Genomic DNA, 24,639 nt, shown 5'->3' with positions numbered 1-24,639 from the left:
AACAGGCGGAGAGGGATGGGGGAAGGAGGGGAAAAAAAATAGCACGCGCACGCAAAAAAAAACCGGGCAGGTATATTGAAACCTCGGTGGATTCAAATCGCCATTGGGCTGCCAATTCATCAAGCGCCGTTTGACAGCGAGATATGGAAATAGGAGATGGGGGGCGGTGGTGGTGGCGGTGGGTGGGTGAGAGGGGGGGGGCGATGTCTGCGGTGGAGGGGGCTTCCTCCACGAGCAGCCGGCACTTTGAGGTGCCGTGGGGTCGTGCATTAACAGGAGGAGAGAGAGGGAGAGAGAGGAAAAAAAACCCCCATCATAACCCACCCCCGTCTCCGCTCCCACTCTCCATCTCTCTCCTCCTCCTCGCTCGTACCCCCAGCCTGCTGTCGCATTAGTGGTCCCCGTTTAAACGGAGTAACGTGTGCCCGGATGCACCGAACGGCGAGCATGAAATTTGGATGAAAAATTGGCCCTGGTTTGACGGGGGGGGGGGGGTGTTCTCCTTTTGAAGCGAGGTTGCCTGCACCCCCCCCCCCCCCAGGGAACAGGGTGAGGGGGGTGCCGGGTCTCTGGCCCTGCCCTCGCGTGGAATTAGGTGCTGCGGCTCCAAGCGCACGTCGAGAGTCCACTTTGCACATCAAAACGCCAGGGGTCGTGACCTCTTTCATCGACTGATTAATAGCGTATTGGTTTCCACGGGCCCGTTGCACTTTTTTGTTACTTTAAAGTTGGTGCCGCGTTGAGAGACCGGTAAACATGCTGCCTCTCGCTGTTCAAATGTGACACCGTTTGTTCGAGTTTCGTGTGGCCAAAGTACAGTACTGTATTGTTAAAGGCATGTATGCGCACACACACACCCTTTGTATATATGTATGTGCGTGTGCGTGTGGGTGTTTCATGCGCGTGCGTGCGTGCGTATATACTCAACGTGTTTCATGAACTGTGTATATAGTGCGCCGGATGTCAATACAGGTGTCATCCATTATTAAAGAATTATAATAAGACAGACGTTTGAACGAGGTCAATAGCGCTATACACACACGCGCGCACACAGTATATACTTATCGTATCGTAAGAGCCTCATCCCCCGAACACCCCTCCACGTGTCGGCCGTTGGCGTTGGACGTTGCATCGACGTTTGGGAGGCCCCCCCACCCCCCCCCCCCCCCGGTGTTCGTCAGCATCTCAGCCGCAGTCGTCTCGAACTCTTCTCAGTTCTGATCCGTCGCGAACATTCTGGGCTCTTCATTGCTTTCGATGTCACCATCGCCCTTCCGTGCAGTTCAAACCCGCCGGGTCTAATTTTCATTAATGACGGACGATGCCTCCTCCATGGCCCACCCACCCACCCCCTCCCCGCCTGCATGCACCTTATAATAGTAGGTGTTTACCCTTGAAACTGGTACAAAACTGACACCTTTATACAAGGCATCATGTTTGCAATAACCGCAACACAAGTAGTCAAAATGCAAACAAAAAGAAACAACTCTGATAATGGTAATGGACAGTACATATCAATGGACAGTGCATATCATTACCATTATCAGAGTTGTTTCTTTTGTTTGCATTTTGACTGCTTGTGTTGCGGTTATTGCAAACATGATGCCTTGTATTAAGGTGTCAGTTTTGTACCAGTTTAAAGGGTTAAAACCTACTATTATATTTTGCCACTGGTAAAGGAGGTCTCATAGTGCATGTACCTTGTTCAACTCGCAAAGACCAATCCCAGTTTGCGTTCTGCCGCGCCGATTGACCTGGTGAAGTGTACCACCCCATTGCGAGGGGTATTAAGGTCGCTGAGGCGTGGCCTACCCGTGGATGCTAAAGGTCGCGTGTCCTCAATCCGCGCGTTCTGCACGCTTTGTGCCGTACGAGCGATGCCATCGTCTTACTCGAGACTCCAGGTGCAACGCGATCAATTAGCTCCGGCTAACAATAGACGAGTGGTCGGGGCAGTGGTGCTGTGGACCCCGTGACCCCATTTCGATGACAGGCCATCGCGAACTTTATTCTCACGAGTAGGGTCGCCACCTGTCCGGGTTTGACAACAGTCTGACCCGGACAGTCCTGGAATTTGCATCTGTGTTCGAGCGGCAGGAATTTATTTGTTCCGAGGTCTGGTACCGGGTATGGCGTTGCATTTTTACTACAGAAGACTTTTGCACAGTTGCAGTATCGATGATGCACATAAGCAGAGTGAGAAATATGTCTGCGGTTTGGTCCTCGAGAGGAAAAAGTGCCATCCCTAGCGGCGAGCAATGTCTGCTCCAGTCCAGGGCCACCACCCACTTCACCAACCAGCACTGACCAGCGTGGCGAAGTACGATCACACAACCCCAATGACCAACACTGCTGTGATAGTGCTTCATGCAGCAGTACACTGACGGAAGGCTGCCAATTAATCATGAGTAGTAGTATTATTATTAGCGGAGTAGCTGTCGTCACCGTTACCAATCGGCCAACAACAACAACAGGGCCCCATCACTCCAAAAACCGCCTTCACCTGCCGCGAGCTGGCGCCCCCCGGCTCAGCGTCCTCGGTCATTCCCGTCGCCTCGCCCTCCTCGTCCGCGTTCGCCGCGACTTGCAGAAGCCCCCCCCCCCCCTTGTCGTCGTTGACCGACGGGAATTGACGTCCCCGCGTCTTTATCGCCTGCCGTCAAAAAAAAACCCGCCCGCGTCACCGCGCGCGCATGCACGCATCGAGCGCACGCGCGCGCGCGCTAATTGCCCCCGCTCGGGACCAGCGTGCGCGGCGCTGCCGTCGTGAATCGGAGAAGCCACCCGGCACCTTGCACGAAATCGCTGCGCCTGCGTCGTCTTGACCGATGAGGATTGAGGATGCCCCCCCCTCACACCCATCCACCCACCGCGGGTGGCACAACGGGCTCGCACAGCCCGGCTGGCAAGTCGGCGAGCGCCGGGGATCGTTTCCATCTCCCGGTGGTGGCACTTGAGAATAAAATAACATGGTGGGCGATTTTATAGAAGTCCCCCCCCCCCCACGCGCTTCTGACACGTCCTGCCCGCAGGACCCTTTTCAACAACGCCGCATGAAATAAAGAAAAGCATCGGCCGCGTCAGGCAAGGTGTGCGCCACGAGATGGTCACCTCGATGGCCCTCTTGCCGATTGGCACGGGACCCCACGGCACGGCGATGCCACGCGCGATGCCGGATTCGTTTTGGTTTTATTTCCTCCTCCACCGCCGGACTCAAGGACACAACTGAGTTACGTCGTTTTACCGTGCAGTTGTGTAATTTTAATACCCATTCATCCGTGTGTTGAGTTTACCACGAGTTATATTGGGGCGGAGCATCGGTACGTTGGTGAGCACACTGCAAAGATGAATGCACAGTTTACGTGTGAAAATACAATGTACTGTATACAGTATAGTCTTTTTTTTGATCCACTGCTGGATAAAGGCCCCCCCCCCCAACCACCAACACCTTGGCAGTTGTGGGGTTTGTTTAACCATACCTCCCCACGCTAGTCACGACCGGTTCGGATATCACCCGTTGATGCTGTTAGCCATGGCTGGGAATTGAATCGAGGTCGCCAGGTTCGTAGCGCAAATGTGCCGCTCCACAATGATCAGCAGCTGACAGATTTGTACCCAACAATCTCAGCTTGGCTCACTCAATGTCCCCTGACATGGCCATTATGAGCACCATCATCCACTCAACCTTGATTATGGGAGTCCTTTTTTACCATATTTGGATATTAATGCATGGCTTGTTAACTTGCTGGTCATGCTGCTTGTCCGGTTAATGTTTTGTTTTTAACTTGCCGCCATTATTCGCCTTTGCGAATCTGTGCCTTTAATCTCCCTATTTGTGCCCGACTGTTCTTTTCTTTTTAGTTAAGCGATCCATTTTTGTTGTTGCCACTGATTTGCAAATTCGTTTTTTGCGTAGCCTCTTTTGAGCTTCGGAGGTGTTAAATGCATTAGGCGTAACACAAATAGCATGAGCTCTGGTGGCAAGCCTTCACAAGAAACAAAGAGAAAACGATCGCGCCTACAGCGAAAACTGTTTTGCCCTGTGAGAGGAGACGGAGAGAAAAAAACACATTCTTAACAGCTCCGTTTCTTTTCCCAACATGCAATTTACACAACGAAGCCAAACAGCTCACACGTTCCCAAAGTGATTCCAGGTTGAATTTTTCCTCTCTTAAAAAACAAATTATAATAATAAAATCCGAAGCTGCGAGGTGGGCAATCGAGAACACGGCGTGATGATTAAACAATGCAGTCCCGTAATGTGGAGAGCAAATCCAACGGATTATTGGGGCAACAAACCCATGGTCGCATCCTGCTGCACTGGACGTCAAATGTACGGACGGACGCGGGCGATGTGCCTGAGGAAGCATGGCAATTACGAGGCATATCTCGCGTGGCGTAATGCAGACGTAGGAAATACCTGCTGAGCGAGTTAAAGGGCCAGAGCACTGTACAAGAACATCATTCTGACGTGGGAGCGTGCGTTTCTCTCCAGTTTTGATTTGCGGCCTCGTGGGCAAAGCGAGCAGCAAGAGCAGGGAGTGACGATGACGGCGCAGTGCCTGGACCACTCCACCCCCTTGGATACATAATGGGCGCTTTTATAATTGTATTATCATGTATTCTTGTCCTTTTATTCAGAGTAGAGAGGAGGGGGGGGGTGCGCTGGGTGGCACAGTGGTGTGAACCTGGTCACCCGAGTTCAGTGGTGAGTGATATCAGAAACGGACTTGTGCTTCCCCCATCACCGATTCGCACTTGACAGCGTGGGGAAGTATGGCCAAACTACCCCCACGGCTGAAAGACGCGGGGGAAGGTAATCATCATTGGCTAGCTTTAAAGACAATGGTCAAAACATGTAGCAAAAGTAACCACAACTTCGATGCATATGTGCATAGCAACAATCAATTATTCAACGTTGAGCTTAGACCACAGAGTAGATAATTGTTAGATATGGATCGGGGGCACGAGGCAAATGCGGAGTCAAATGAGTAACAGTATGCGCTCATTGCGCCAGCTCCTAATATAGCAAGCACGGTTGGCTACGTACGGTGCGAAATAAGTTTCAACGTACGCAATATTCGGTTCTGGCCCGTTGAAAATCGAGAGTGAAAAACAAAGCGAAAGCCCCAGTCATTTTGCGCCGTCGGAACGATCCTAACAACCGCAAGTGTGGACGGTTTGTTTGGTGACGATGCCTCGGTGACAGAGCAAGCTCTCCTTCGACCGCAATGCCGTGGCATCTCAAAGGTTGACCCAAACACAGTACATTTCCGGCAGCACTGATTTCATTTCGATTATCTTTTTTTTTCGTGCGAGTTTTTTTTTCCCTCCACTGTTGTTCGTGACTTGTGCCCTGCCCGGGTTCACGCAGTTAAAAGGGCCCTGTCAGAGCTCGGACAATGGGGCCCCTCAGTTGGACAAGAACTCGCGCTGTCCAAACAGTGCGCTTCTTAAATACGGTTCTTATTCTGCGTGGAATGCTCTTTCGACCCCCCCCCCCCCGGCACAATTGTGCGTGCGTGGGGAGCAGTGACGCGACGAGTTTGTGCGCTGCGCTTCGGTCTCGGTAACCCTGGTTCGATTCCTCGTCACGTATGTAGCATGTGATGTCGGTTGAACTTTGTTCACAGCGTACGTAGCCAACCGCGCTAATCGGAGGTGCGGGAGAAGGGCAACAGACTAAACACAAGAAGGAGTTCTCGAGAGATTTGCTTTCAATCTCGATGATGCTAAAGTGCATAGCCTCCTGTGGCTTCCTAATATCGGAAGGAAGGGCGTTCCGGACGGCCCGCGGAAGCTCATTTGAACACGTCGCGCACATCGCTCGCGACTTGGTTACGGAGCCTGACTTGCCTGTCCAACACAAGGTCGCCTCGGCACGAGAAGTCGTCGCCCGCGTGGTCGAGGGAGAGTCGCCGGCAGCTCGGGGTGGATGGGCCTCATGCCGGAAACCGCTTCGAACTTGTTCTGGCCTTGATAGGTGCTCGCTAACGGTGCTTGCCGCTACAGCAGTCGGCTCAGGTTAAATGATGAATGGGAATGGGTATGCATATTACATTTTGTACACGCTTTGTGAAAACACATGGCTTGACTATGTTTGTGGGCCATGCAACCGGCTCGTTTCATTGGCACTGTCCGCACATCACGCGAGACGAGGTTTTATTCTGAATTATATTCCAGTTAAGCTCTTGGCATCACGATGTCGCACCTCCCGATCAGCGTGGTTGGCTAGGTACGGTGCAAAAGAAGTTCAACGTACGTGTCCACGTCACCATGGAATGAAGGAGTTCAATATCGGAACTTGTTACACGACGTTGTGTGAGAGAGTGGCCCCAGAAGAATGTCGTAGAAATACTCTGCCAAGTCACGTGATTCTGGCCGTTTTATTCACACTCGGAACACTGATCTTTATATACCCTGCAAAAGAGCGTCCGTCAGCCGTCAATCAAACTGACAATTTAAAATTCTCAAGAGAGCCGAGACTCGGTGAGACATATCTTGGGTGAACAAAGCAGTCGTCATAAGACGGAGCCGTCCCCGGAGACGGAGGAGGAGGGATGAGCGGCGGTCTCATTTCTTGGTGCAGTAAAAATGTCTTTTGGGTTTTAATTTTCACGTCGTAGTCTGGCACAGAGAGCGGTGTTTGTGAAGCTGCGGGGGGTGCGTGCACGCCAGGGTGGGCACGGGGGGGGGGGGCGCGTCTGGTGAGTGGGGGGGGGGTGCTGGGTTGGAGTGTCATATTTTGCTTTAACATGTTAGCAGGCTTTCGCGGCCAATATTATTCATAATAAAGGTTTTTGGGTTGGATCGCGGAAGTATAAATGTGTCGTAACCCTCCACCACCCGACACAGGCAGTAAGATTCGTGACGAAAACAATGCGCCCATTAGTTTACTACTAAATAGAGCAGGACGACGTCACCACTGTGAACCCATCGGGTGCAGAGATCAGAGGCGGAGGAGGGGCGGGAGTATTGTAATTAGAAAATAGATTAGTAATCAGTTAATTAGCATGTGTAATATTTTGCTTGACATTTCACTCGGGGACAAACGTCCGTTGAGTCTCAAGACTCATTTGCGGGAACGTCCTGCCCACGACGGCTGACCAGTCGTTGTTTTGGAGTACTGTATTATTATGATGATGATATTATTTGCACACGGGAATGAGCAGAGAGAAAACACGGATGTGAAGTTGATGCCTTCAGCTCGGACTGATGGCTGCACCGTGGGTACGAAATTGATGTCTTCATTGACAAGCCCCTGGTCTCACCTCTCCCCTCTCACCTCGCTCTACTCCCCTCCACCCACTCTCCCACCTCTTCCACCTCTCACCTCGCTCTACTCCCCTCCACGCACTCTCGTCTCCAGACAACCAAGGCCCTCTGTCAAGGATCCCAGTAAAACATCCGTTCCGTGGGAGGTCGCTCAATTCTCCTCTGCTGCCCCCCATGACGTGGGGCTCTTCTTTTCCCAGCCGCCCGTGCTCCCCCCAATGCTGTACAACTTGACCGACTACTCCCGACACAATCGCCATGCTCCCCCCTCCCTCCGCCCTCCGCGATGTGTCTATTTGGCGTCTCGAGATGCGCTCGCGTTTAAGACGCCGCACGCAAAATGTCTCAACTCGTGGCCGCGGCGTCGTCACGACGAGTGTGCAGCGTCTCCCCTGGGCCGCTGCCCTCTCGCTGCACCCGAGGAGGCCTTCACGTGCAGCGCCGCACGCACGTCTGGTTTTGGTTACGCGAGGAGCCCCGAGCAATGGGGGGTCGATCTTAGATTACAGACGTAAGTAATGGCAGTGGCAGGAGCTGATAGTGGCTAGAGCGAGAGAGAGACGTAAAAAAAAACCCACAACACACCAGCGGACAAGACAGAACGAAATTAAGCAAGAAAACAGCAGGATAAAGCCTGGGGAATTGAGATAAATGCGTTTATCTTGTGCATCTCGGCATTTCTGCAGAACAGACGGATCGCTTGCGCGATAGCGTGAGTTGGGAGGGGAGCCCTCCCCAGGAGGGGGGGGGGGGCACCGCACCCTCCCCTCCCCGCTGCGAACCACCGAGGTGGCAGAGGGACTCGAAGGGAACTCGCGGTTGTGCTTCTTTACGTCGCGTTCGAGGCACGGAGACGCGGCTGCCTGCAAGCGAGGTCGTCGTCTAAACACCAATGGGCTCCCCTTGTGAGCGTGAGCGGGATTCTCGTGCAAGCGATCGGTGGCGGAGCGCCTGCTCCTTCTCCTCCTCCTTCACCTCCTCCTCCGTTGAAGGAGCGCAGACGACAGTGTTTTTTTCTGTGTGGTCCATAGTGTGGGTTGCAAGGCCGCAGTCACACCTCCTGTGGCTCGCACCTTTCATCTTCCACTCACGAAGGAGATGCGTACCTCGGTCTGTTCACGTTCTGATGCGGCTGATGGTTGCATCACCGGTGTCTTCGAGGAGGAGGAGGTTAAAGTCAGGAGGTGTGCGTTGTTTGGGTCTCGGATGAGCTGTTTATTCTGGAGCAGCATTCCTGTGGATTGGGAAAGAATGACAATGATGGGAGTGCTGCTGGTGTAGCAGTGGTGATGATGATGATAATTATGTTGCTGCTAATTATGTGTTAGCTGTGTTGCTGCTGCTCTGGTGCTGTTGGTAATAATGATAATGATCAAGTTGTAGCTGTTTTGGATATTGATAATTATGGGAAAAGGTCTTGCTGCTGTTGGTGATGATTACGAAGTTGGTGACCGTGACGATGGGGATGATAATGACGACGGCGATGACATGTTCAACATACAGTTGTACCGGCGCCGCTGAAATCACAAAAAAAGAACAAAATCACTTCATGGCCACCTTCCCACACGGCTCGCGACCCCCATCCTGGTTAGCGAAGGGGCCGCGCTGAACGTTCACACACCGGCTTTGTTTAATATTGTTGCACTCCGCTCGACGCACAAGCCCTGGTTACGCGACGGTAAGGAATGCAGGCCGGGACTTGCCTGAATTGATGAAACCTTTCAATGTGTCACTGTCGTCCAATTTTAGGTGTTCAATTATTTTAACCAGCCCAGTCCCTGAGTCAGGCTGCCGAGAGGCACTGGCAGCTCTGAAACACTCCCACCTTGACGCCCAAGAGCACACTCGCAGTGAGTAAGCCGGTGGCTAACGTGGAAATATTTGTCAACGCCCACCCCCCCCCAATTCCGCACATCACCTCACCTGCCGATTCAATTGATTGTCACGATTCGTGGCCGCGATCCGATTCGGGTATCATCTTTTTAAATCCTTTATATTAAGTTCACTTGCTTGCTTGCTTGCGCGCTTACGACCGTGCAAATCTTTCGGTCGTTTTTTAACCCACTTCCCGTGATCCAATCGAGCTGACATTTTGCACACAGACTCGTTGTGCGTGACAATGTATTTTCGTGAAAACATTTTTCCTAAATTTTACACTTTTTAGGAATTTTTTTTTTATATTTAATTACCAATTGCTTTATGGTGGCAGGCAATCATCTGACCCATAGGTGGCAGCCATCTCAAGCCAGAGGACGAGAGGACTCTAGCCGCCTGTTTCAAAGACCAATGTGGGCTGGGTTGTGGCCCATTGAACACGCATATAAAGGATTTATAGTTAAAAACTTTGTTTTTACGGGTTAATTTTTTTTCTTCTTTTCTTTTTAAGCATCGTTAGTACTTCACGAATGTGCCTCTAGTGGCTGCAGGGGTCGCACGAACTAAATTACGTGCGGTGTGTAAACGCCGACGAAACAATCCGCTTTCGCACGCACGATTTGATGCGTGTGTTTGCGAGCGTAAGAATCCGTGTTCTTCGCTGCAGCGTTACACCAACGAATTTGCGGCGCGTACCTTTCAAGTGTCCTGCACGCACGTGACAAGTTTAGTGCTCTTGGGAGATGTAACAAAAAGCAATGCACTAATAATAAATCTGCAGTCTATTAAGGAAATGCCTTTGTCTCCATATGACATTTTGTTTTGCCTGCTTGGGCATGATTACGGAGGCTGATGCGACGTCGTGGTCAGCGCTGACTGGACTTGCGATCAAGAGGTCACCGTTTCGATTTCATCTCCTGGCACGTAAATGTTCACACCGCTGTTGGTCGATGGGCAGGGTCGCTCATGGTGGGTTAAAGTGTGGGTCATCCCCACCTCCTCCACGAAGTCGTGGCCAGCATGGACGAGTTGGCCAATATATCCCCTGGAGGGCCTCTCTAATAGGCTATCGAAATGGAGGCCCTTTCGCCATCAGTTGCATTAGAAATGAACTGCGGGGTCTTTTACTTACTTTTTTCGTTTGAAGTGCTTTCATGGTGAGCGTAAATTATTCATTACGTAAGCCAATTTTGGCAAGAGGAACGAAGCGAATTTGTGCGGGAGCCAATGATCTTGCGTGGGATTAATGGACATTTGGCCAAGGGGGCCTGTCGGCGAGACTTGCGTACGCTGGCTCGGCTCGACGTCTTTCGCGCGTGTACAGTGCGTGTTGGTTCGGCGATACCTGACACAAATTTTCCATTACAAAGGCTCCTGAGTTTTCGCATGGTTCAGTGCCTCCGAATCGGCCGTTGGGAATGACGCATGCTGAAGAAAAAAACCTTAACTTTTTTTTAATCTTACCAGGTAAGGCCCACTGAGCCTTACAGCTCTTTTTCAGAAGTGCCGTGGCCACAAATGATAGCTCAACGAAAGTGGCTTATAATGTGGAAATGTATAGCAGCCAAATACTCTAAACGCACGCCGATTCTAAATGTGGAGGGAAAAACCCGGATGATCCGGAGAAAAATCCACGCGACCACGGTGAGAACACGCAAACTCCAAATATACAGCAGCAGGCATCGGGGTGGGGATCGAACCCCCGAGCTCCTGTACACCAGGCGAGGTAGTTAACATTTTACCACCGTGGTGCCCACAAGAAGCGCGCAACTCCCCAGCGCCGTATGCCCCCCATCAAACCCGCGTGGACGAAGCCGCTTGGCCAGAATCGCGAGCACCTCGCGTTCAAGTCGCCTGCAGTGGGTGAGACTCGCCACGGCGATCTCTGCCCTTCGTGTTTCACCTTCCACTGAGCAGTCTCCCTTTTGAGGCGAATCAAAGGGCCTCAAAATCCGCCAATTGAATCGGCGCACTGCAGCACACTTTAATCTCGTTAATCGCCTCTACTAGTCAATTGGCTCAGGATTATAAATGGTATAATAATCCTCTGATCTCCTATTTCCAAATTTACATCCTATTTTCAGATGTTAGATTAAAAAGAACTTTATATCTTTTTACTGTTAACTTTTACGAATAATTATTTGTTCAAGGCACCGGCAGAGATCATGAGCGTCCACTCGAATTTCCAGCCTGTGAGCAATGCATTGTTTTATTTATCTTCTTAGACCTTTGTTTCCCTCCCACGGTAAATTAAGAGACAATTGTAAAGTAAAGCTGCCCGTGTGAACGCGGTTTTTACGTGAGCACTTTGATTCATGATTTCAGACTGCGCGGGGCGAGAGAGGCTTTATGCTGCCACCACTGTGTGAGATGCACCCCACTTAATTAAACCTCTTGATCATTCTACCGCACGTGAGAGAAGGGTGGCCCTGGCACAATGGTGCAACGCCTCTGCCAGCCTGTGCCAGCCGCGCATTATTGAGGTATTAAGAAATAAGTGCCTTGGGCATCATTATCCGTGGCCCTGTCTCGAGGTAGCTGTTGCAGAGGAGCGTTCCGCCCACTTTTAAACCGGCGCAGCCTATCGCACGCGCGTTGCTGTAGCGATGAAACCCGTGTCGCTAGGGTAAGAGACTCACCGCTATTGGCTGGGAGGTTGGTGGTGGCGGTGATATGGGCTTGGGTCGGGCCTTGCTTGTGACAGAGTGATTTGAGCTGGTAATGTGAATGCAGTATTAGGATTAAAGGTAGAGTGTTTTTTTTAGTACTTAGAGACTGATTATTGCCATTTGATAGATTTTTTTTCTTTCTGAGCAGCATTATTTAATCAGGTCCGAGTTTTAATCTTTGCCAGAATTCTACTCCTAAACTAGTGGATCGGTTTGTTGATTTTGATGAGCCGAATTTGGTGTGTGTCTTGTGGTGTCTTGCGGTCCTCTGTGCTTAACTCTTATATCTGAAATGAAAATCTTCACTGTGTCGTGGAATACAACACAGGACATAAACATGCCTCGTGTGTTTGTTGTTTATACTGTGCTCACAACCCTGGACGCAGCTGATATGTACCCGTTTTCTTTAGTAATCTATATAGATCCCCCTTGGCCTGGTTGAAACCAAACATGTAATTGTTTTCTAATTCAATTCTAAAAAGTACACAAAAGAAAATCAACACACCAGCACTATTGACAAAGATGCCCTGAAAGTTGTTTTTATTTACGCTTAAAGATTTACTGCCACAATCCTCCGCATGGGTATTATTTGGTTGCGCCATCCGTTGGCACGATGTTCGACGTTTCGCTTCACTTGCTGGGAGCCTCTTCAGAAGGAATAAGCGTGACTTGATAGATAAGATAAACACGGGGAGGTGGGGGGGAGTTGATGGTGCATCGATTCACAGATTACCACTTCTCTTGTGTCCATGAGAAGACGCCAACGAAGCGGCCCGCTACCAGCGCGTAGTCTGAAACGTCGGACGCTGCACGGTGTTCCGAACGACACACCACGATGCGACACAACAGGCGGCAGGGCGCGCACAACGCGCGACAAACCCACGCAGTCGTAACAGCTCGCAAATGCAGATGAACGAAACGTAATAAAAATACGAATTGCATCTGTTCATCGCGAATGTTGTGAATGGGAGATTAGCGGCGAACTCATAAAGCACGGCAGTGGTTTAATAAGCAAATCGTAGCAGGATGGGTTCTCACCAGTTCTCACCGGCTAGGTCGGTTGGCGGGGTTTAACGCGTGTGAGTAAGCACATTTTTAATCTTTAAATTACAATTACGCAAATGATGAATAAGTCGCAATTCTGGAATGTTTAGTCACCGGGGTGGTGGCGGCTTTTGTGAGTTAAAGTTTTTGTATTTGTACAGTTCTATTTCTGGCCTGCCTGAATAATTGCTCTGCTTCACAAACGTGCAATGTTAATGTTCTGCACCAGCCAGGGCGTCGTGCTTCTGCTGCTGCTGTTGTTTTGCGTCACTTCTTCTCTCTGTGTGTACATCAATGACACAGGTTCCCCAAATAGCCTCGAACAGACTTGGGTGAAGTGTTGTTCGCGAGCACCTATTAAGGCGGCACGGCACACGAAAGGCGGTGGGTGGACAGCACCACGCCCGGCCTCCTTTGCCTCCCGAGTGCTGATGTTTACACACCGCACCAGAAACTCATTTAATGCTGAGTTGACCTAGGGGAGGCCCAGGACCAGTTGAGATATTCGTCACTGATGTTGACCGTGAGCGGGGAATATTGAACTCGGGTCGCCGGGTTTGTAGGGCAGTGTGCTAACTGCTGCGCCACCGCTCCCCCCCACCCGCCCCCAACACACACAGACGGAAAACCACAAAAACCACGTTCTGCAACTTCTGTAGCTAAAGCAGCAGCAGTCCAATCGACCCCTAGGCGAGACGTAATTACAATGAGGGATACGAAGCCGTTGACAGTTAGTGAGTTTCAAACGGAAGTGAACTTAAACGGACAACTTCAGTGTGGTACAAAGCATATCTCCGAACGCCTCGGTGTTTGCCGCTCGAATGTTGTGTTCCGAGCTGTTGCACATGTTTGTCCGACGTTTCGCTGCACGTGTCTGGAGTGGGCCGTCGGGACGTCGTGTCCAACGACGCGCGGTGCAATCGTAAAACGCTGCACGACTGTGACCACCTCCGCGGTATCTCGGGGGGTTCCCCTTGGCAAAAGTAATATCAAGTGCGTTGTTTCACCGTTGCTCTGGTTCAGAAAAGCAATCAATCCCATTTAAAGCCATTCCAATCTCCGTTTGCATAAAACTATGACGGTTCAGATTCTCAACATATTCATTTGTAATTGGGATCTTTCAACGTTTTTTGTCAAAAAATTTTTTGGTGAACCCAGGTCACTCTTGCAAATGAGACTCAAAGCCTGGCCTCTTGAGTTCCTTCACCTGGTGAAGCAACCTGGACGCGTGCGACACTACGGGAGGCACAGGAGCGCCCCACGGGGTGTCTCGCCCCCGAGACGAACGACGGCATGGGGCCAAAAGCGAATCGCAGTCAGAAATTAGAATTCCAGAAATTGCGGCGCTATCATCATAATCGCGTTCAACCAAAACACGGTTACGTGCCCGGATTGCTTAGCGACGTGCACGTTTAGAACACAACGCGGCGGCGCTTCGCAGATTACGATTTATGTAAAGCCCCCCCCCCAACCCCCTCTCCGCCCCCATCGACTTCGCCCTGCCCCCCCCCCACTGTGTTTATCCTTCCTGTCATGCATCTCCTGTGCAGGGGCTGCTCGGTTACGAATTAAACGCGCTCTCGTTTAATTGCTGTGGGACGGGTCACGGCGTATCACGAGTGCGGTAATTAATTTTACTGAGCCCGAGCCCACGACCTGAGATAAGGCGCCGGCAAGGCATCATGGGACCTTGAAAGGTGCCTTTGGCCTGACGTCACTCACGGCAACAAATTTGAGAGTACAGTTTAAAAAAATATATATATCGGTTCGGAGATTGGGGAGAAAAATATGAAGATGTATTTGCCTTTACTGCCTTGGCCTATTTTGTAACGTTCTTCTTTGAGTCTGAAGATCCACGTCGCCCACGCCTCCCTGGAAAAATAAATGTGCCGTCTTGCCAGAGAGGCGGCAGCGGCGGCTTAGGGGAGGGCCCCCATCCAGCAGTGGATTGATCTCACGAAGTTTCACACGGATTCACTAAACTGCTCTTTGCAACTCTCGTCAATTGTTCACACCCATTCTTCCCGGTTGTTTTAAATGCGTTGCAGAAGAAAAAATAATAATTGTCACACATTGCCGATCCACCGCTGGATGAAGGCCTCCCTTTGCCGTGTCGATCAAGGGGGTTGTCTGACTCTGCGGCAACAAGATGCTGGCCAGTCCCGGTTCTATAATTATGCGCCACTGGTGTCAGCCGCGGCTGGGAAATAAAAATAAGCCACCGGGTTTATCGCGAAATGCGTGAATCGCTGCTTCACCGCTCAACCGACACATCCTGCATTCGCTTGAAATGTTCGGCGTTTAAACAACTCGTCGATTGGTCAATTAAAACAGATTCCTACGCTCACAATACACGTTCTGCACGCAAGAGAATCATTTCGTTTCGATCCGTGTATGTTGTATGATGAGTATGTAATAGGTTTATGTGCCCTCTGCAGCCACTAGAGGTACTACAGCAGCAGCACGTGGTTTTCCCCGCCATTATTTTCATGTTATCCGATTGGTCGACTAACCGAACCCACGACTATCGGTGGAATAATCGGTTAGCTAAACAATCGGAGGGCCCAGCTTCTTTTTCTCTGTGGCCTACGCCGACGTAGAGCAACAGCATTCACAGTGAGGTGCTTGAGCCAGACGATCGTGGCGGGGAGCGGTGCATCGCTGTGGTGGGCGCCTCCTTCGTGTTTCACGAATCTGGCGGGAGTCGTCACGTGCTCCCTTGAGCCCAGCATCGAGGGGAATCGACGAGCGCGCGGCCGTGCCGTTGCCAATCGCTCGGACGTTGGGGTGCGGGGACCGCTCGTTTCCCGCGCGTTCTCATCGGGCGTAGCGCAAGCGGCGAGCCCAGGGTATTAATGACGACGGGGCAGACTGCGATGTTTTATTCGTTAATTGGAATCAACAGTTCTTTGTTTTTCTCTCTTCTCAGCGACCTCCACGGGCACGGAGCAAGGGATAATGAACGGCGTCGGTGGGGTCTGTCAAAGCAACGGCATGAAGCTCATCATGAAGGTTGGCCAAGGTAATGCCTGCTCGCAATGCTCACCCACTCCTGCCATGCCCACCACGTCCTCCTGTCATTCCGCCCAAACCAACACCAGGGCTGGCCAATGTCACCGACAGCAAGTCTCTGAGCGTTTTACCAAGAAATTTGTCTTCTCAGATACATGAGGGATTTAAATAACATATTTGTGCATTTTTTTTGCGCAGCATTTAATACAGATGTAAAAACGACTTTGTTTATACAAAAAATATTTTCTCTCAGATACTTGAGGGACTTCAGTATGCGTGCAAAATGTTTATTTTCTGTGTGACATTTAATAGAGATGCAAAATAAACAAATTTGTTGGTTTTTATTCTGAGCTCATTTTTCGTAAATTATTATTCCGGGCTGAACTGCGTTTGACGAAATAAACAAGCAATGCCGCAGAATTCTACTTTTATAATTGGTAAACAAAGCCTAAGCCAGATTTAATAATTTCCTCGCTCATGGTGCAATTGCGTTAACCCTTCTTTCACAACGTCCAAGCTGATTATTATTGTTGTCATTATTGTTGTTATTGTTGTTGTCCCTTGCCGTGAAATCCCGCTGCTTCGTCTTCGTCTTCCGTGTTGCGTTTTCAACAAAGCAGCCGGACAACAACTAATGTCATAGCCATTCCACGGCGTCCAGGGTAGCTCGAGTGAGTTGTTGGGACTCCGTTTAGAGGGCTCTTCACAGTCGTTGGGGCAGAGGGACACAAGGCTGTTCCTTCGTCGGGATGTGGGTAGACTTCATGACCGGGGTTTATTCCCCAACAGATTCAAACCTAATGCCTGGCGTGATGATCCACGCTTCTTAAGATGCTGGAACCGAATCCCCCTTCACGCAGTGCTCGTCATTGGGCAACTTCACTTCTCATCCCGTGCAGGGTTTCGCTCGATCAACAGTAATTTCCCGCCATCATCAGCAGGTGCGGCTAAAGCCAGGGTGACAAAGATCAGTCATTTTTTTTCCCGACTCGGAGGCCCGCTTGCACTCTCGGAGTCGGTCGCTCTGCAGCGTTGCCTCTCAAGAAGAAGTTAATTGACAGCTCATTGAAAGCTCCGCATGGAGGCCCAGGCAGCTAGACTCGTATCGCACGACCATCCTAAAGGTGGGATTTTTGGCTCGGCGGCTTTTCCACAGATAGACGCTTGAGTTAGTAAGTGGGTGTGTAGGTGGGTGGATTTCTGGGTGAGATACGGAGTGGGTCGGTGTCTGGGAAGGGCTGTTAAGAAAAGTGAGCACCACATTTTTATTTATTTAAAGCAGGTTCTGCGGGCGGGGATGGAAGATGAAACGTTCCCCTTCAAAAGCCACGAAAAATTCAGCTCGGCCATCCAGTTCAATAAATCGGCAGCTGCGCTCTGATGTAGCAAATGTGTGGCGATGAATTCTGCTCGTGCCGCATCAAGAGCCGGGCAGCATTCGTCCAGCAAGCCCCGTATTCACGGAGAGAGAGAGAGGGAGAAAGATTGCCGCTCGTACGTAATCGCCTCGCTTCCGCCGTGGTGACGGATCCTAATGGACTACGGGCTCGTTCGCTCGCTCGCTTGTGCTCAGCGCTATTTTATCAAAACCCAACGCAGGCAATGCACCTTTTATTTGCAAGGTTTACCAAAATTGCCATTCACACAAATCACTTGCTCTACCTGCGCCAGCATTCAACATGAAAAATGCGATTAGCATTTGTTGCATCTGAAGGACCTGTTAAAAGAGAGCTTGTGAATTGCATGTAATTTCCATTCTGTAATTTAATTATCGAATAATACACCAACATACATCAAAAACACATATTTTCTAGTAATTTCTGTCGGGGTTTTCTTTCGCCGTCCATTTAACGATGAAGGTGACTGGCATACGACCCACAAGCGTTGTGTGCAAGCGTGCAAGCGTTCGAAGAATAATTAGCTAAATAAATTCGGACGGGTATAACGGTGTTGCTCTGAAATTCACCCACTGTCTTGATGGCTCTCAAAAGAAGTCGCAAAATCTTGGGGCATCAACGCACACAACCGTCTGATGTGAAGTGCAACGTCACCTGCGGGAGGTCGCTCAATCTTCTCTGCTGCCCCCATCGTCCTGGACTTCCTTCCTCCAGCCGTCTGTGTTAACTCCACACCCTGCCCCTTGTTCAAGTCCAGGCTCTCAAGGCCTTCCCTATTACCTTTGCCTATGACTGCCTTCCTGCCCATCTATAAAATAAACATGTCCACTCTTTCTGTCTCTACAGGATCTTGAGATATCGTCACATTTGGAAGCTATATAAATGCACATTGTGTGGTTTTGATTCGCGTAGAACCCCATAGTCTCACATAGAGGCCCATGCTCTCACACACAGGCACATGGCGGACGGTCTACCCCTATTTGAATAAGCCCAATCACCGTTAGTATACAGCATCTTGAGATGTGTTCACATTCTTACGGTATATAGCTCCACATTGTGGGTTGGTGCTGTAGTATAGCTCTCGGGTTATTGGGCATTATGTTCGTGTGCTTGGGAGCACTTTCGGTGCAGCGAAACGTCGGACATCCTGCCGAACAACACGCAGTTCAACCCTGAAAATGCATCGGAGAACCCCACGTTGTATGGTATAATGGTACTGAGTACTGCGCAGTAATCATAAAAATTATGTAATTTTTTTAAGGGCACTCCCCCGCCCCCCCCCCCTCACCAGCGACAGCTGTCCTTGTGCGGGGCAAGGTGACAGCATCTGGCCTGCACAGGGACATTAGGTCTGCCAGCGGGCAGCGACGATTGCCATGCGTAATCTCAATCGAGTATACTTTTCGAACTTGGCCAACATTGGACCGTGACGCCGGCACACAGCGGGCTCGCTCATTTTGAATGACGTCACGGGGATCTTTAATGCCCACGGTGAAGCAGACGGCACGGCGTATTATTACGCTGACTACACGCCCCGCAGTATTAACCGGGGCGGCCTGCCCGACCGGAGCCGTGAACCCGCGCGACGAGCGGCGAACGCGCCACCGCCGGGCCCCGTCAACCCCGACCCCCCCCCCACCCTCCAGACGCGTGGGAGTGGCGATGGCGGCGGCACGCATAAGAGGGACGCGTATTTTGTGCGTTCAGACCCCAACAGGAAGGAGGAGACCTCGCCCGTCAACCCGTCTCCGTCCCCCACGAGAGCACGGGCGGCCCCCCCCGCGCCCCCCGGAGACGACAGGCGGTCGAACGACCGCACCACCCGCACAGGTGAGCCAAGCGCCCTCGTGTCACCTGGGGTCCACACCGAGCTGGGATAGTCTCCTCTTGGGGAGCCTCCACTAGGCAGAGGTCGCAAACGGGTTTTGATTCCTTACCCGTACCCGTACCCGGCCGCACCAGGGTCGCAAATGGGTACCCGTACCCGTACCCGGCCGGGTAGCCGTACCCGGCCAGGTACGGGTACCCGTTCCCTACCCGTACCCGTACCCTACCCGAAATGAGTGACAAACGGTTACTCACCACTTCACCAGTGACTCACGGCCTACCCGTACCCGGCCGCACCAGGGTCACAAACGGCTACCCGTACCCGTACCCGGCCGGGTAGCCGGGTATCGGGTAGGGTACGGGTATCGGGTACCCGGTTGCGACCTCTGCCACTAGGGTCCCCAATTGCTGTGTTGGGTGGTGGAGGGTGTTGATAACACAAACTTGGCCAGATCGTTACATTGACTAACCCACAAATAGATGGTGAATCGTTCCAATTGATTTGTTTTGATTATGGCGACGCTGCAATCGCAGCTGTATTATTTATTAAAGCTTGTTTCATTTTCATAACGCGCCTTTGTTCAAGATAATTATATTAATCAAAGTGGTTATATTTATTTATTTCGAAGATTACGCTGTCGAAACGTGTTTACCGGAGTCAAGTCAACTGCTTCGAGAGTTTTGATTGGAAGAGTGTGAGCTGATCTGCTCCGTCACTTTTCGAGAAAAGTGAACAGCCCCAACGTCATTTCGGATAGCTTTAATTAATACTGGGTCTTAGCAAACACTGGGAAACTACTCTATGGGCAAATGTCAATGTGTTTGTTTCGCTATTGCAGCACCAGTAGCAGAGATACAAATACATTAACCCCTAAAAAGAAGCATTCAACTCTAACCGAGGCAGATAATTAATTGAATCGTAAATTATTTATGGATGTGGTGGTGTTGTGCAGTGGCTAGCACACTGCCCCGTGAACCCTGCCAAATGAGTTTGGTTCCTAGTCAAAGCTAAGAGTTCTGGTGGGTGGTACGAGAGCTTCTCTTGGCCTGAACTAACCTGCGCTGAGAAGTGCTGTGGAGCATGGTCGGTACTGGGCAGGGATGCCTTTGTCCGGCAGTGGAATGCAAAAAGGGCTACAGATGATGGTATTATTAATTTCTACCAAGAGTATCGGAGCTATGAATGAATTGACTTGCTTGTCAGTGTTCCTTTTAAGGTAACGCTGTTGCCCAGATGCAAAACAACTGCGAGCATTGCACCTCAACTTCACCTCAAATCGAGGAAATATTATGTTTGCGTCTCTACACTCGCCATTGCGTTTGATCATATTGAGTACGCTATTCAATCTTCAAGCTATAAATGTATGGTTGGCAGAGTCTTCCTTTGGTATATTCACTTTTTTTCTTCACTCGTTTGTCGTTTGCGCTCTTCAAATTCACATCCCATCCAAAATTTAGAAAAACCTGTTGTATTCTGCTGCTCCTTATACATTTATTAACACTGTAGAGATCATGTATTATACAGATACCATCACATGGTGGCCCCTTCCTGAAATTTATTTTATATAACAAAAAGCAAAGGTCCCCTGTGTATACCCTCCACAGACTGTTGGCGCAAGTGCTGTTAGCGAGTAGCGCCTATGAAGGCTGACGCAGCACACGAGGGGCTGGGTGGCCATCAGCAGGCGCAGCCACCTTTGACTCCCCACGCTTGATGTTTGTACATCACACCAAGTACTCATTTAAGGCCGAGTCGACCTATGGAAGGCCCGGGACCAGTTCTGTCGTGAGCGGGAATTGAACCCGGGTCGCCGGGTTCATCGCGCAGTATGCTGACCACTACACTCTTGCTTCCGTCTGTGCAATACATATGAACTGTACATGCATTTATTCTTTTTTTCGTGCCCTTTGTGTTAATTTTATCCCACTGGTGCTATCGGCACCATGTAATGAGATTAATCAATTTTGAACCCCTTGCAGAGCAGTGCAACACCACGTGTTGGATAACAGTCCGCAAAAGTAGATATAATAGAACTACTTTTGAGACCCCTTCATGTGATCTATTATAATCTATGTTGTGGGTCCGGGACTTTCCCACACAATAGTGTGATGATCAAACCGATTTGTTTTTGTTATACCCAGAGCTGGAATTTTGCCAAATTATGTGACAAACTAAAATGTAATATGATGGGTTTTTTGTGCAGTCATTGCTAGCCAGGCCGATTGGCTGTACTTCAAGTGTAATTCATAATAAAGGTTGTAATTGCCACAATTTATGATGTGATTTGTTTCCATGCTCTGGGTGCAATTTATATAAAATAGTTTTCTCAAAATCATCCCACGTAATATATATATTTTTTATCATCTTGTCTCTTTTATGCGCCATTGATTGAACGTGTATATATATTTATATTGTCTTCAACAAGCTCGTTAAAGTTTTTTCGCAATAATATTGCAACTTCACAGCGCCACGTGTTCACACATCAACACGACACCACACAATTGCCTTGTTGGCGAGAGAGTGAGACTGAGGGCAAGAGAGAGAGAGAAGGGAACAGGGTTGGTTCAATTGTCCCGTTGTGCACAAGTGAGATTTTCCAAACGAATTCAGATTTGCTTTCATGAATGTTTTACGGCATTGTCAGTTAGGATGCCACGGGATTCACGAAAGATTTTTCAAAATTTAAAACAGCGTATGCCATAATAATAATAAGAAGAAAAAAATAAACAAAAGACATGGACATGTTCGTGTGTATTGGCCGATAAGTCTTCAATTTAAAATTGATGGGGTTTTGAAAAATACATCATGTCCTACCAGCATGCAGTTTCATAAACTTTTAAACATTTCATATTCCCCCCCCCCCCCATTGCGGTTAGTTTCCCGTATAATTAACGGCTCAAAACTGACAAGCTTGTTTTTATTTTTTAATGACTTCCAAGGGGAAGCAGTCAACATCGTCTCGTCTGCATTTACAGACTCCTTCAACCTAGCACGTGACACACGCCGATGCGAGTCACTTATAAGCAGCTTAAATTTACACGAAAAGCAGGCGCCTTTATCGCCTAATTTGAATAAGTTATTTTCCAGCAGGTATGATCACCAAATTCGAGTCGGTCATAAAATAAAAAAAAAATCACCCCTTTGCTTTAATGAGTAGGCGGAGATCTTGACAAGTTGTTAGTCTTGCCGCCAACGATCCCGAGCGTCACTGCAGGCGATAAATGTTCGTGTCCTCCCGTGCGCGCAGCCTCTGTGACATTACTTCTTCCGTTCCGTCGTCACCTGCCCATCTGTCTCGTGGGTTTTGTTTAGCGTGGGGAAAATTAATCGGGGTGGGGTGGGGGGGGTGGGGTTATTTGACGTTCGTCTCCTCACCTGAAAACCGCTGGCGGCAAATTCTCGTGACGGTCGGGATTCGTCTCGTAAAATTTTTATTTTAAGGGCCAATTCGCGTGACGGTCGGGCCTCGTCTCGTTCATTTTAATTTTGCCGGCGCTTGCGCTGCTTTGACGGCCGTAATTGGGTGGGGTGCGTTTGCGTAAATTACCGCGGTGAAAATGAGCAACGGCTCTGCGTTCGGTGGCTTCGCGGCGTCGAAAATAGCTGCGGCATTAGCGGCGAATGTCGGCAAAAACCCGCTGGCGCCTGATGAAGGAGTTAACATGTAAAGTGCGCAAATTTGTATAATGGGCAAAAAATTACCGCCTGACGCTTATTCTCAAGAGTCTTGTGAAAGCAGCCTTCGTGACCTTGTAAACAGCGCTTTGTGAGCCCGGTGTATGCTCAGCGATCTGTTTCATTAGAGGGTGCGTGGATGTGCAGCATGTGCTGCGGGTCCGTGCCTCTGTGTGTGTGTAAAAACCGGGCGCCTCTAATTTGGTGGCAGGGCGCCTCGGAGACTGTACCGTGAACCCTTGTGCCGGATGGGCTCTGGATCACCGCCAGGGGCTGTCGTAAAATCTTGCCACGTCAGCGCCTGCACAGCCACCAGCCCCAGCCATTCCTTAGTTGGCCACGATTCGGATCTTCGGGCCCCACCAATCAAAGGGTGACCCCAACTAGGCATAGCGAGCACGTGAGGATATTCTTTGCGGAGTGGGGAGGGGTGTTACATTTTTTTTTATAATGAACGAAATAATTTAAAACGCACGTATATATGTATTCTATGTCCGAAAACAAGAGAGTGCAAGGTTGCCACTTGGACAAGCCCCCAGGTTCCTCGGTTGTGTCAGTTTACCATCATGGGCTGTGGTCGTGGTGAACTTATGCACTCTCCATTTTTTGCATATCGATTGGCTAATTTAATTTAATTTGCAACGGGTTTGATGATTCTGTCAGTCCCTCTGAATCCGGCTCCGAGAGGTTTTGTTGGAATGCAAGAGCTGCTAAATAGGTCTGAGGGGGCTAGGCACTGTTAGGCCTCACCCACGCTACAGTTGGATGTGCTGTGACACTTCACCGGGTAATAAATTATCTCCCCTCAGTTTCCACGCGTGCCACTGGACGGGAGGTGGCAGGCAGGGTTTGTGCGACGCCACATTGGCAACGTCGTGGCTACACGAGGGTTTCCTGCCATTTACAACAAGGGGAAGGAGGCACGTGAATATGGCCTAGTGTTTAAAATTCTTACAATCGATGGACAGGGGCCTAATATTAGGGAGGGGTGTGTAGGGGGGGGGCAGTAGGAGACTTTGAATGTCAACAGGCTTTGCCGCTGGCTTATTAAATAAAAACAGCAATAAGGCATGACGAATATTGGGTGAAATAAAAAAACTTTCTAAAACTACAAACAAAATAAAATATCCTTGCCGTGGTCTTGGCACTTTAAGTCATATCGTTTGTTTGCTTGAAGAAAGAGTTTAATTTATTTATGCGAGGATATAGGTTATTATTAACGGGGAAATGAATTTGTAACAATGTTACAAACAAGTACAGATAGTCTGTTCGTGTCGTTAGTTTATTAAAAAAATGTTAGTCATATATATTTTCTAAAGACTGGCGTCACCCTGCTGTTGCTGCTCTATATAAGAACGGGAGACAGAGCAGAGCCCCTCACCATTCTGGCGAATTGCCCGATGATGCTGGATGCAATTACCAGCGAAACGTCGCACTACTCAAATTGTAAATGTTGTGGTTTCACGCTTCAACACACCGGTGGGCTAAAGCAGTGAACTATTTGTCTTTTGTCAACGTGACACTTTTTTACTGATTGGCCGTGTTCGGTGGTGGAGGGTTACGACACATTTATAAATAACGCGATCTAAACCCAAAAAACGTTGATTATGAATAATATTAGTCGTGAAAGCCTACGTGTTAAACTAAAGACTGGTTGTCCGTTTGACAAATGGGTCTATCCTATGCTAATATGACATGTACGGCGGAGCCTGAAACTCTGACCCTATGTACACAGTTTGCATTTAATTTAGTTTGTGCAAGTGTTTTGCTTGCATACTCAAGATTAAATGTTTGACTATATAGCCATTGTGGTGTTTTCTTTGCGGGTTTTTTCTGCGATATCTATTTTTCCTCCAATTATGTT

The 24,639-nt window shown here is 49.6% G+C and overlaps 1 protein-coding gene across 1 annotated transcript in view; it reads left to right on the top strand.

Moving 5' to 3' along the window:
* Window positions 1-24,639, top strand: part of LOC144946988 (ephrin-B2a-like) — a 164,948-nt gene that overhangs the window by 128,731 nt on the left and 11,578 nt on the right. The window contains exons 3-4 of the mRNA XM_078876080.1: window positions 15,793-15,885; window positions 18,980-19,102. Coding sequence (XP_078732206.1) covers window positions 15,793-15,885; window positions 18,980-19,102 — 216 coding nt within the window. The remainder of the gene's footprint in view (window positions 1-15,792; window positions 15,886-18,979; window positions 19,103-24,639) is intronic.

The sequence above is a fragment of the Lampetra fluviatilis genome, chromosome 43 (assembly GCF_964198595.1).
Source record: "Lampetra fluviatilis chromosome 43, kcLamFluv1.1, whole genome shotgun sequence".
In the NCBI taxonomy this organism is placed as follows: Eukaryota; Metazoa; Chordata; class Hyperoartia; order Petromyzontiformes; family Petromyzontidae; genus Lampetra; species Lampetra fluviatilis.
This window is presented reverse-complemented; position numbering and strand designations above follow the sequence as displayed.